Below are 14,177 nucleotides of genomic sequence, written 5' to 3' on the forward strand. Positions count from 1 at the left end.
AGTGACTCTGAAGCTGGTCCTAGTGGCATTAAAAGAACAAGGGAAGTAACCCCAGAAAAAGACTTGCTGCCTCAAGTGCTAATGGAAGGGGGATTCCCCTTCTAAACACTAACACCTCTCCCCTCCTCCCATCCCATCAATCATCACCAGATCTTCAATAAAGGTAAGTGTCATGTAACTGTGCATGTAATCTTCAGTTTGTGTGTATTAAAATTAATATTTCATGTGGTAAAAAAATTTTTTTTTCAATACTTTTGGGTGTCTTGCACGGATTAATTTGATTTCCATTATTTCTTATGGGGAAAATTAACTTGACTAACGATAATTTTGACTAACGATTAGCTCTCAGGAATGGATTAATATCGCTGGTTGAGGGTCCACTGTATATTTTTTTTTTTCAACAAGTCGGCCGTCTCCCACCGAGGCAGGGTGACCCAGAAAGAAAGAAAATCCCCAAAAAGAAAATACTTTCATCATCATTCAACACTTTTGCCTGACTCATACATAATCACTGTTTTTGCAGAGGTGCCCAGAATACAACAGTTTAGAAGCATATACGTATAAAGATATACAACATATCCCCTCAAACTGCCAATATCCCAGACCCCTCCTTTAAAATGCAGGCATTGTACTTCCCATTTCCAGTACTCAAGTCCGGCTATATAAAAATAACCGGTTTCCCTGAATCCCTTCACTTAATATTACTCTGCTGACACTCCAACATTTCCTTCTTTGCCTCCATAGATAGCATTTTTTGTCTCCACATATAATTCAATGCACCACTCACCTCTTTTCCTTCATCAATTCTTTGGTTAACTTCATCCTTCATAAATCCATCTGCTGACACGTCAACTCCCAAATATATGAAAACATTCACTTCTTCCATACTCCTTCTCTCCAATTTGATATCCAATTTTTCTTTATCTAAATCATTTGATACCCTCATCACCTTACTCTTTTCTATGTTCACTTTCAACTTTCTGCCTTTACACACACTCCCAAACTCATCCACTAACCTTTGCAACTTTTCTTTAGAATCTTCCCTTCTTTTTGATTCTAATAATATTTAGAATCTCCCATAAGCACAGTATCATCATCAAAAGGTAACTGTGTCAATTCCCATTTTGGATTTGATTCCCCATAATTTAATCCCATCCCTCTCCCAAACACCCTAGCATTTACTTCTTTTGCAACCCCATCTGTAAATATATTAAACAACCATAGTGGCATTACACATCCCTTTCTAAGACCTACCTTTACCAGGAAGTAGTCTCCCTCTCTTCTGCGCCCCCTACCTGAGCCTCACTGTCCTCATAAAAACTGTACAGCATTTACTAACTTACTACCTATTTCATATACTTGCAACATCTGCCACATTGCTCCCCTATCCATTCTATCATATGCCTTTTCTAATTCCATAATTGCAATGAAAACTTCCCTACCTTTATCTAAATACTTAAATATATAATATAATAATTAACCTAGGATAACCCAGTGTAGTCAAACAATGGAACTTACTTCCATTTTTTGAAACAATTGTAATATAAGTATACCTTGTAAATAGTGTTAAAAGACCAAAGCAGTAAAAAGAAAAGAATAAAAACAAATACATGCACCTAAACCAAAGATTGGGGAACCAGCATAGATAAATTACCCCAAATGGTGTAAACATGAAAATCTCAGCTGGGGTAATGAAGGCTCAAAAAACATGTAAATAAAATTGCACAAAAATGTTTAAATTAATAATCAAGGCAAATTATGTTGCTTTATCACGTATAATACATACTCTTCAGCTTGTATGACTGTATTCTCCATACAGATGGATTCAATTAACTGTTTTGAATTTGAATACTCCTTGTGTTTTCCGGATTCTGTGGACTTTCAAGTCTAGTGGGTAATTTTGCTGTACACAAATTTTTTTTTGGGTAATACAGACACTCCTCACTTAACGACCCACCTGTTTAATGACTATGTGGACTTAAGAGCATCTCTCCGACCAGTCGATGTTGTACGCCGTGTGAGAACTTTGGTTGTGGAAACGGCAGCGTGGCATCTCAGCGTCAAGCACCTCATCTCAGACTCGTTTTTGCAGTAATAATAATAATAATTATAATATCTTTATTTCTACAAGTACATTTACAAGGTATACAGGCGTAGCTGTCATCACTGACATGCTACTATATGGAAAGCCCGTTGTTATGCAGAGCATTTTCGGTAAATTAGATCAGTTTTGTCCCGGGATGCGACCCACACCAGTTGACTAACACCCAGGCACCCATTTCACTGATGGGTAAACATGGACAGCAGCTGTCTTATGAAAGCACATCCTAATGTTTTCCAGCTATACTGGGGATTCGATCCCCAGACCTCAGTGTGTGTGAGCTGAGTGCACTAGCAATTGAACTATGGGACACCTACAGTCGGTTGGTATTAAGTAAGTTTATTCAGGTACAGGTACACATAAAATACAGTTACATAAATTATCATACATAACAGCATATGTGTAGATTACCTAGGATATCCCAAAAAAGTCAGACAAAGTGACTTATTTCCATTAGGGTCCTTGTAATGACATAATATTCAGTACACTAGCATTCGCAGTCTCCGAGACTACATATTTTGTCTATAAATTTGTACTTTATTGTGCACCCCATAGTACAAGATAGAGTTGGAGTTGGAAGAGGAAAGAATGGAAAAAGTACAAAAGAAATTCATTGTAGAGGGATTAGCTGGTGTGTTCTCCAAAGTCTGTATTGTGGTAAAAGTTTCACAAACGTATGCAAAATGAATGTGTATGAACCGTAAGCATAAAGAAATTAATACTCGTTTGTCTGTTTGTTCACATTCTCGGCATCTTTCTTGTTTACTCGTTCTCTCATTTACAATGGCATCTAAGGGTAGCTGTTAGACATGATTAAACTCAGTGAACAAGGTATGTAGATGGTAATATTAATAATAATAGTAATAATAATCGCTCTGGGACGCTTTAAATTGAAGTTTTATATTTTGTGTAGGTGTGGTTGCTGGGTGAGCTACCATACCTACCACCTGACTTCCTACAATAAATACTACTCACCTCTCACCGTACATTAAAACTACAAATATTTTAAGGTAAGTTATGAGTGTACTGTATGTGTATCTGACTTTTTTATTGTTTCTTAATATCTAGTTCTATTGCTAACTTATGAAGCATTTATATGCATTTATAAGTGAAAAAAGTGTGATTTGCTTTATGGCAGTATCCTGGAACCTAACCCACCATGTAAGTGGGGCCTTGCTGTACTGACAGACAGACAACTCATCTTGTAAACAGAAGGCATGAACTTACATTATCGATAAATACAGTACAGTACTGTAACTGTAGTTTCTCATCCTTATGATTTTCTTAATTACATTTTCTTTTCTATAGCTTACTTTATTGTAAGAATACAATATATAATACATATACAAAATATATGTTAATCAACTGTTTGTTATCGGTAAGGCTTCTTGTCAACAGTAGGCCATTAGTAGTTAAGATTTTTGGGAGTCAAAAGGTATATGTGGATTTTTGACTACATGGGGGATCAGCACCCCTGACCCCCACATTGTTCAAGGGCCAACTGTATATACTCTAATGCAGTATGAGCCAATTTTTGTTGTCCCTACTTCAGCTTTATGCAAAGATCATCAATAATATTTTACTTAAGACTAAATATTCACATGAAATGTTCGTAGTATTATTTCATAAAATAATGCAGGGCTCTATAACTTAGCTTCTGTACAGGTTTCTTGCCTTTTCTTACAGGTGTGATGAGTGCAATAAAGCGTATCATTTTAATTGTCTTGAGCCACCACTTAAGAAGTCTCCAAAACGTCGTGGGTATTCATGGTTTTGTGAAGACTGTGACAATGCGGTAAGAACAATAAATTTGGCACACATTCAATGGAGCATCTCTGTACCACAAGGCTTTTGATCCTCTTCACATAAACTGTTTCCTTCAGTCTTAATTTTTTCTTAGCTGAGATTAACTTCAAGAAACTTACCAACATCTGTAATGCAGCTTATGGACAGTGCTGTATGTATTTTTTTATGCATGTGTGTGAGTGTTTGCTTTGTGTATATATGTACTGTACATGTGTGTGTGTGTGTATGTTTTTTTTTGCATGTATGTGTGCATTTGTAAATGTATGTGTTACTTGGGGTATTTATGTACATTATGTAATAATCTTGAGAGAGAATTATATGTTCAAGAAGGAAACCTTGTACTGTTCTGAAGTGCTTGCAGTCTATAAAAAAAATATTTTATTAATTTCAACAATTAAAAAACTTAATAATACATCAGAATTCAGTAAAATTTTAGAATCTTTTTCAGTGTTTGGTAAACATATATTCTGTCTCCCTAGTTCAAAATGCTGATGCTAATCTTAATGAATAGTATATTAAGATTATTATATAATTTGTTATGTTTTATTCCTAATAATCTCATAATTTCTAATTAAGCATGGCAGATAAGTGATGGTTTGTTACTGGTTCTCTGTCTTTAATGTTTCTTTTCTAATAGCATTGATGTTTTAATTTTTATACAGAGTAATGTCTCAATAAATCACTACAAATGTATTGTATAAATTGGAAATAAACAGCACTATATCCACACCTTTCTTTAGGAGCAAAACTCAGAAATCATGAGGAATCTATGAATTTATATCAGAATTCTAGATTAGGCTTTTGCTGATATAATTTGTACAGTACTGAACCCTGGGGCTCATTTGTTACAGAGTGATGGAGGCCAATCCTTGGCCAGATAATTATGAAACGGAGATGCTACCTGAGTGTATAGTTCTCTTGTACTCCTGTGTTACAATTAGTCTGTAAGCAGTCAAATTATTAACATGGTTCAAGTTCCTATGAAATCCCAGACACTTACTTTCTTACTAAATTTGTCACTCAAATCAAGGCATAGTTAAAATTGTTTCAGTTACAATGTCATTTTTTCAGTAAATTGAAAGGAAACACCTTTGAATTGTGTTTGTATTGCATCTCTATCTGTTTCTTTTATAATCCAAACATGACTTACATTAATGTTTATAGAGGTTTTCAGTTAGTAACTGTTAATTGTCATGAATGATTGCTTAATCCTTTCACTGACTGTGCTGTAGTACTACGCCTTTGAGTTCACTGGTCATGCTGTAGTACTACATTATGAGCTCAGCTCACTCAGATAAGCTGCGAGCAGTAAATTTGGGTCTACGTATGAGAGAATGGGTCGATGTGGTGTGCACCATATATATTGCAGCATGCAGTGCATAGTGAGAAAAACTGCGACTGTGTTTTTCGTTTAAAACAGCAACTTTGCGGTGTATTTTTGTATGGTTTTTATGGCTGCATTCTCTCCACTACAGATTTATACACTAGAGTGTATAAATCTGTAGTGGAAGGAATGCGGGGTAGGGGTCAGCCTAGGTAAGGTTGGAGGGAGGGGATAAAGGAGGTTTTGTGTGCAAGGGGCTTGGACTTCGAGCAAGCATGCGTAATCATGTTAGATAGGAGCAAATGGAGACAAATAGTTTTTAGGGCTTGACATGCTGTTGGAGTGTGAGCAAGGTAACATTTATGAAGGGGTTCAGGGAAACTGGCAGGCTGGACTTGAGTCCTGGAGATGGTAAGTACAGTGCCTGCACTCCTTCAGAGTGCAGGCACTGTACTGGCAAGACAGTGATGGAGTAAACGATGATGAAAGTTTTTCTTTTTCGGGCCACCCTGCCTAGGTGGGAAATGGCCGATGAGTTAATAAAAATACATTCTCAGTTTCTTGATGGAATAGAAGATATATTACAGTAATGGAGATAATTTTGATAGGTCTGAAATTAGCTTGAAATTGAGCTCAAAGTAGCGGAAATGTTCTATTTTTGCCAATGTTTAAGAGTAAACAAATCACGTCACACGTCCAGTACACATCAGTTGGTGGGTCTAATATGTGTTCACGAATGCGCTGATATTATTTATACAATTATTACAATATTGCTTAGTAGTAAATCTATTTTTTTTTTTGGAGAGGGGGGTGAATAAAAATTCATTGTGTGAATATAAATTAATGTGCAATTTGTGTGTAAAGCCTGGAAACATAATGAAGAGAGGAAATGTTATTTTAGTGCCAGGAATGCTTGCAATGTTTATTCTGGATCCTATTTTGAAATTTGTGTGAAATTGGCCAAATTACCAAATTCTGATCACTTTATTGGGTAGTTGATATAGTTGATTGGGCGATTTCTTGTGCTCACTCGATAAAATGGAACACACACTAGTGAAATATCTAAGAACTTGGTTGACTGGAACAATGTAATTAGCCTAAAGTATAAAATAGGACTCAAGGTTGGCAAAATCGCCTATGAGTAAATATCGTTGATACAGCAAAATTCACAATAGTGTAATTTCGCCATTTTTTGATCAAAGTTTGAATTTTTTGTTTTATTACCTTCAGAAAAAGATTCTCTACCATTTCATTAGAAAAAAAAAAAAAATTTGACACTTCTTGGACACTGTGGACAAGTTTCATATTGGGGATCTGGACAGTGAAAGGGTTAAATTAAGGACCATATTTCTGCTGCTAGTTATTGTACTGTCTTGTCTAGTGCATTAGTGCACAAGCTGCAGTACAATTCCGGCCTTTATGCCTTTTGTTAAAAAAAAATCCAACTGCCACTGACTTGTAACAGTAAATACTTTCCATTGGCTTTAAAAAATTGTACACTGCAGAGCTTATTTTTCAGTCATTAATATCTGGTGACTTGATTGATTATAGTATACAAACAATCCCTTCTTAACCGTTTCAGTTTCCCTGTCAAGACATTGCTCTCGGTGTCCATGTTTTTTTTTTTTTTTTCTGAAATGGTAGAGAATCATTCTCTGAAGGTAATGACAGCAAAAGTACAAAATTTGATGGAAAAGTTACAGAGTTATGGAGGCATAAAGTTAGTCTCTGCGTAATTTACAAAGCGACAATTTCACCTACTTTGAGTCCTATTTTAAGCCAATTCCACTTTACAAAATTCTTAGTTATTTTGCCAGCGTGCCTTCTGTTCTATCGATTGGGCACATAAACCACCCATACAATTATTTCAACTACCCTAAAAAAGTGCACAGAAGATGGTAAATTGGCCATTTGTACATCATTAAAAAAATTACACTCACAAGATAAGAGTCCATATAAACAATGAAGATATTCCAGGTATTAAAACAACAACCATCTCTGTTTATTAGTCACATCCCCAGCCCTCTTCTATATTACAGTTACCTTCCATTTTGAATTTTTATTCATACAAAAATAGAAGATTTACTCTATTTCTCAGGTAAAATATAACCAGGAAAGTTTGATCATGGTTTATAGTGTCCCAATAATTGAATCAGACCTATTAAAAACCCATAAGACAGACTGGGGGGTGTAGGAGAAGAGGCCTTACCTGTCCTCTGTAATATTGGCAAAAATCTAATATTTCTACTAATTTGGGCTCAATTTTAAGCACTTCTAGTCCTGAAACCAATCAAAATCATTTATATTTCAGTAGTTTGTCTTCAGTTCTATCAAATGACACCAAGAAACAGCCAGTAATAACAAAAACCATGTGAGAAAACACCTCAGTCACTATTTTAAACATACACATGGTCACAGTTTTGTTTTTGTCATCTTGCTCTGCAAGGGGCAGGATTTTTTTTTACTGTGCTCTCACTGCACAAACCCATTCTCTCATATGTAGGTCAAAATTTACTGCTCACAGCTCATCTAAGTGACCTGAGCTCATGACGTAGAACTACATGAGGGTCCCTGGCCTCAATGATGTAGTTCTGCGTGACACACAGTGAAAGGGTTAATGAATGTAATTGTGCATAACACCCAAAAAGTTTCCGAAATTCCCTGCTTTAATGACCAGTTTTGCATTCTTCTAGCAATCTCATGTCGGTGGGCAACTCATCAATAAATGGGGTGTGAATACACATGCTGCAACTTTAATAAAATGTGTCATTGTGAATATTTTCATATCTGACGTCGGTGTATTTTAACAGTCTAAGAGAAAATAGAATAAATAATTGAACAGTTCTTTTGAGTAAGTGCAATATAAAAAAAATCTTTGCTAAATTGTACCTAACAAATAGGAATCCACTCAACCTATGCCAAATGATGAGCATGTCACAAATATATATGTCTGCTAAAGCAAAAATCAAGAAAAATAAATGTGGATGTAGTGAGTGGTGGGTGTGTAAGAGAAATGACAGTGGTGGTAGTGATGGTAACAGATTTAGTGAGTGGTAGTGGTAGGTGTGTGAGGGGCACCAGCAGTGGTGACAGATGTAGTGAGTGGTAGGTGTGTGAGGGCACCAGCAATGATGACATGTAGTGAGTGGTAGGGTTCTCTTGCTCACACCATTTCTCCCCCCTCACTAAACCACTTTAGCCATCATAATAAATGCAAGTTAGACAGAATTAATGTGTGTGTGTGGAAGTCTTTATTATTATTATTAACATTTACTAAAAGTACAACTATTTAATTAGTATTTGGAGGAGATTAATATTTCTAGGTTTCATGTGTACATTGGGGTTGAAGTAAGTGACAGTAGTAACATTCAAACACAAGCATCTGTCTCCCTCTCTCAAATCCCAGAATCTTGACCAATAAGAGTTGCTTTATCACATTTTTTTTTAGCAGTTGTGACTACATTTTGTTATATCTGCAATTATTTTTTATAAGTTAATGCAAGGAAGAGAAATTACTAACAAATTCCAGCCTGATTGGTGGGTAGCCAATTGGTGGAAGGTGAATGTTGAAGCTTATTTCTCTGTTGCACCCTTAAGCTTCTCAGTTTGTATGTACATATATGCTAGCCAAATAGTGCAGCATAAACCACCTATATAATGTCTGAAGTTCCAATATTTTGTTGACCTCTGTCCTTTCCATCCAAAACACCCCTCTAGCTTCTTTGGCTTGTATAGCCAAAAATCTAACAATCTTGAGTTTTCTTCTTCAGCTAATATGCTTTGCCTGACCCCAAAAATTTGTGCTAGCCTGATGATATTATACCTATGCTGACTATGTATAATATGCCTCTTTTGCTCAGTGTTAGAACAGTTCTGCTATTTTTTGCCACTTATTTATGTATCCATACTGCTAATGTCTTCTACAGAGAATGTGGAGAGAAATCACCCAAAAAAACAATCATCCCATTTGGATTGCCTCAACTACTTGTATGCAAGGGTACAGACACTGGGCATTTAGATTATTTTTTATAGCAAATAATTTATTTCTAATACTATACAGTATGTTATGTTATTTTAATTGAGGGCAATATTTTTCTATATTTTTTACATGATCCTTAATGTTAGTACAGAACTCCTGGAGGTATATGGTAGATGAGTGCTCATCATACTTGTTTAATCCACATATTTTGGGCAGTGTTATGTTAAGATAATTTTTTTTTTTTTTATTTTGTTTTTGTTTTATCATGCATTTCAATCCTCAGACCTAGTGCAGTAGTTGATGGTTTTGTATTTTTTTCATTTTTGGTACTGTACAGTATCTGAATGATATTTTTTACCTGGTGTTTGAGCACAACATATGATTAAGTATACATTAGTTAATCAAGTGGCCACTGTAGTAAGAAACAGAGAGAGATAAACAATAGTGTATAACTTGCCATCTTAAATATTTATGAGACCAAAGACTAGCAATCCTACTAAGAGTACAAAATGTTAAAAAGGATTTCATTATTCACTCACATGGCAAGAAAATAGTACCTCACTGGATAATTACTGCCTGTTAATCTGGATTGAGGGAAAGGGTAAAATCGTATCTTCTTTTCTTCTTTCTTTTTATAAAAACTTTCCTATTGCATGTGTTAAGTAATTCACTGTATTCCAACTTTGGCACACAAAACATCCATTGATTCTGATTATCTGGAAATATACACATTACTATACACTGTATTAGTTCTCTTTTTTTGCAATGAATCATTTCATTTAGTGTTTAAATTAAGTATTGTATAATATTTTATTAATAGTTTTTTTTTTTTTTTTTTTTTTTTTTTCAACAAGTCGGCCGTCTCCCACCGAGGCAGGGTTATTAATAGTATGCATGGTAATTTACCCAGCCATTCTTAGTACAGTAGTATATTCATAGACTTCATGAAGTGTAAAGGATTGAAATTTGCTATAAATAGATGCCAATTTCTTAAATATAATCAGCTTATCTTAAACATAATCATTCTTGAGAATGCAGTAATCAAGCTGTGCGTAGCAGAACATTCTGTGTATAACTGAAGTTTCAGAATTTTTCTTATTTGTATTGAACCAGTTTCTAGCCTTTGAATTTATGACTTTATTACAAATGTGACTTTACCTGTAGTTATTCTTGTTAAATGTAGTCTGGATAAATTCTTGCATCATCACCCAAGATATTTCTCCTCTTTTTCAGACGTAGAATCCTGGTGTATTCCTGTTCTGCACGTGAGCATTTCCTAATGGTTGTGGGACCCTTTTGTTTTCTTTAATTTTATACATGTTCAGAACATAAAAGGGAATCATGAGTCATAAAGATAAATAATCTGGTTTATTGAGTGTAAATGTTATGTAATTCAGACACTAATCTTGTAAGTGTTGAGACAGTAAAGGTGTTTCTCTCTCATATGCAGCTTGATAATATGCTTGCCTGTGATTTCCACATTCATCACCATGTTAGTTTCAGTAAATGCATTATACAGTAATGCTTTTGACCAATGTTGCACATTGTATTTGCTAAAGAAATGTAAGGATATTTTGTCTATGACTCAAGAAATCGTAATGACACGATTGCAAACAAACCATACCCCCGGCCGGGATTGAACCTGCGGGTTCAATCCCGGCCGGGGGTATGGTATATTTTTTCTATCATTGGTTTCAGTGTTTGAGGTATTACTAAAGTTAACATCAAAATATCACTGTTGTGTCCTTTTACAAAGACTGTTTTACACACATAAATTTCTTGTAATAAAATTCTGTAAATTAAAGCAATAAGGTTTGATAGGTATCTACAACATGCTATGGTAGTATAGTTGAAGAACATTTTTAATATCTTGAAAGGCAAATTCAGATTGAGAGCATGACACATTGTTGGGTGACTATTGCAAAAACAAATTGTCATAAAGTGCTTATATTGCTCTAAAATGTTTGTACTACACTAGTTAATGCATATGAAACAGGCAGTGAGAAGCTGAATGAAAACAGTAAGAGTTGTTACTCTTTGTGTATGTATATTAAAAATGCTAGTCTGGCTGTGAAATGGGGCTTATTCAAAACCATTTAGCATTTAAAAGATATTACAGTCAGTCATTCTTATTCCAAACAATCAGGGCCTGAAACTTTCCCACACTACCTAAATTCTGGTACAAACACCAAGAGTACATATTAAACAATATTTAGCAAGTGTACTTTTCCTTCACTGTAGTGTATTTATCCTCTTCTAAATTTTACTTACATATATTATGTATATTGTAAATATTATAGAACATTCAAAAATCACCCAGGGATGAAGTAGTAGAGGAAATGGTGAGAAAGTGTATACTGTAGCAGGGTTGCAAAACCTGCAGCCCCTGAGTAGCACAGCTGCAACCTGTGATGGCCCAAATATAAAAAAAACTACCATTGCCTTGTGGCATGAATACCTTCCATTGACTTTACCAAATTTATTTACTGTGCATTGTATAGATTAATACATTGTCATTAATATTTGGTGACTGCAAAGGTTGAAAAGATAGTGCATTACTGTTCTGTAGCTGCAGTATGGATATTAGTCTCATCAACTGATAAATTGTCAGTAAAACCATTCATTTCTGTCTCGACATCCAGTTTTTTAAGTTTGAATAAGTTAAGCTCAACCTAACTTGAGCAGGGATGATGTTATTTCAGTGCAACATTGGCTAGGTAAATATACAAGTTATTGTCTCCCATTGGAGAAAAAAAATCTTAATTACCTTTCATTGGGTTTTGCTAGGTTAAAAAAAAAAAAGCTGGCTTTATTTTTATTTTTTATTTTTTTTTACAGATGTATTCTTTTTCTGATCAGTCACCAACATGCATAACAAATGTAGGATTATAATCTTGATAAAAACATTTTGTTGATGAATTGCAATTCAACATTAGTGCAAAATCCAAAGTTGCAGGTTTACTCTTAGGACAATCATAAAACAAGGTGGGTCCTCAAGCAAGGGAGCAGTGTGCATGGATTAACCAGTGCTTGACATTGGAGTGAGACAACAGAAAGCGAATCACTGCATGTCAACATCTCTAAAAAATATATTGACCAACCAGTTTGAAATGTCGCATGAAAATGACCTTTTGTTTTTCTTAAAATTAATTTATGTGGAATAACTTTGATCGACTGTATCTTTACTAGTACATATTGTATTAGTATTATTTATTTGAAAGATTTAGTAACCATGCTACATATGGTAAATTTTTAATAAAAAATTTAAGTTAGCATTGTTGTTTTGTATACATATGTAGTCAAGGATTGTAGAAATTTCTGGACTGTTACTAAAAGTCCTCTTATTAAATTTTAAAACTCTGTCTTGCCAGAAATTCATAACACCAAAGAAAATGAGAGACCACAATGGTATAAGTCTTCGCAGTTAATATTGCAAGAATTTTTCTCTATAAGAAAGAGAAAATGAAAGAAGGTACATGGATATGTAAACAAATCTTTTTATTAGTGTTTTGGTAGATTTTTTTATATATATAATTTAGTATATTTTAATAGGTGATTTTTTATTTCACGTTTATATTATTGCAATAACTGTGGGTGCTAGCCTAATGTTCTTCAATATTATTTCAAATAGTTCTATCTTGTATGTGTGAAGAAAGTATATTTATATGACCCGTTCTTGGAACATAATTTACTGTACAGTATATAAAAATTTATTATTTGGTTAATGTTGTTTTCATTTGGAACTAATGGTATATAAGCATGAACTTTTTGGTAAAACTTATTTATGCACATATGTCAGAATTTTTGCCTGTATCTTGTTAGTCTTCGTTCAGTGTATATTGGGGTTGCATCTCCAGGACATTTTCAAGTGCAGAACATTTTTGGTTGACACTCCTCATACATAATGTATATATTTTCTCAGTCTATTTATTCACATCACTTTTTTAGCACTGATCTTTATGATGATTTCACTTACTGAGCATTTGTCATGTAATCTTTATACCAATTGTACTCAGGCTTTATATTTGTTCCTTGTTAACAGTATGTCTCTTGATTTGCTAATTTATTTTTCTTGGATCATGTACTGTATCTTTATAATCACTTAAAAGAAAATCCCTTTAAAATATTGTCATTAGTCATACTAGTCTGCTGTTACAAATCCAGATTTTATTTTCAGAAATGATGTTACTTGTATAAGAAATAAAAAAATTCATATTTGTACTTATATTTCATTGTGTGTTTGTTCTTGTATGACTTTCCTATTTTTCCTTACTATACATTGATGTTTGTTTAATAACTGCATCTCCACTTTTTCAAAGTGCTTGTGACCTAAGTGAGTTTATGCATTGCTAAAATTATTGTAAACCTTTACATTCCACCTTGTTTTCTCATCTCACACACCTCTATACGCTAACTTCTGAACCTCGCCTACATTTCATTTATTGATTCACATTATTGAGTCTTGAAACTACCCATGAAGTCTTATTAATGTTGGTTTTTCCCTCTGTAATAATAAATTTATTTTGCTTTTAATTTCTATATTTTTCAAGTATAAATTTGAGCATATGAAAGCTTGACCTTGTATATACCTCATTCTTGTACATTTCTTGTATTTGAACTATGTTAAGCCTCAGTTAGACGTGTAATGGCTTATTTATCTTATAAAGTTTGTAAGGGAATATTGAGTTTTTTTATGAAAAATAAAAGTGTAACTCTCCCAGTACTTTTATTTAAAAATTTCCTTGTAAAAAAATTTTGAACGGTGGAGGGCTTTGGCCAGTACCATGATGATCCATGTTCTATGTTACATTTATATTTAGGGAAAGCACTAAACCTGGGAATGGGAAATAATTAGTTGATCCCAGGAAGGACAAACTCAAGTCCTTGGATCAAGAGCCCCTTACCAGCATCAAAGAACCTTAATACTGTATAGGGAGGAACCTCTTTATAGGGAACAAATTTTCCTG

General features: G+C 34.2%; 1 protein-coding gene across 3 annotated transcripts in view; it reads left to right on the forward strand.

Annotated features, from left to right (window-relative positions):
- Positions 1–13,927, forward strand: part of LOC128688668 (PHD finger protein rhinoceros) — a 115,860-nt gene extending 101,933 nt beyond the window's left edge. For all 3 annotated transcript variants that reach the window (XR_011391926.1, XR_011391927.1, XM_070084471.1), the window contains 2 exons: positions 3,788–3,896; positions 10,444–13,927. Coding sequence is in view for 1 of the 3 variants with exons in the window: in XM_070084471.1 (XP_069940572.1) it covers positions 3,788–3,896; positions 10,444–10,449 (115 nt within the window). In the remaining 2 variants the exon portion in view is untranslated. The remainder of the gene's footprint in view (positions 1–3,787; positions 3,897–10,443) is intronic.
- Positions 13,928–14,177: the final 250 nt, after the last annotated feature.

Source organism: Cherax quadricarinatus, chromosome 13 (genome assembly GCF_038502225.1).
Source record: "Cherax quadricarinatus isolate ZL_2023a chromosome 13, ASM3850222v1, whole genome shotgun sequence".
Lineage (NCBI taxonomy): Eukaryota > Metazoa > Arthropoda > Malacostraca > Decapoda > Parastacidae > Cherax > Cherax quadricarinatus.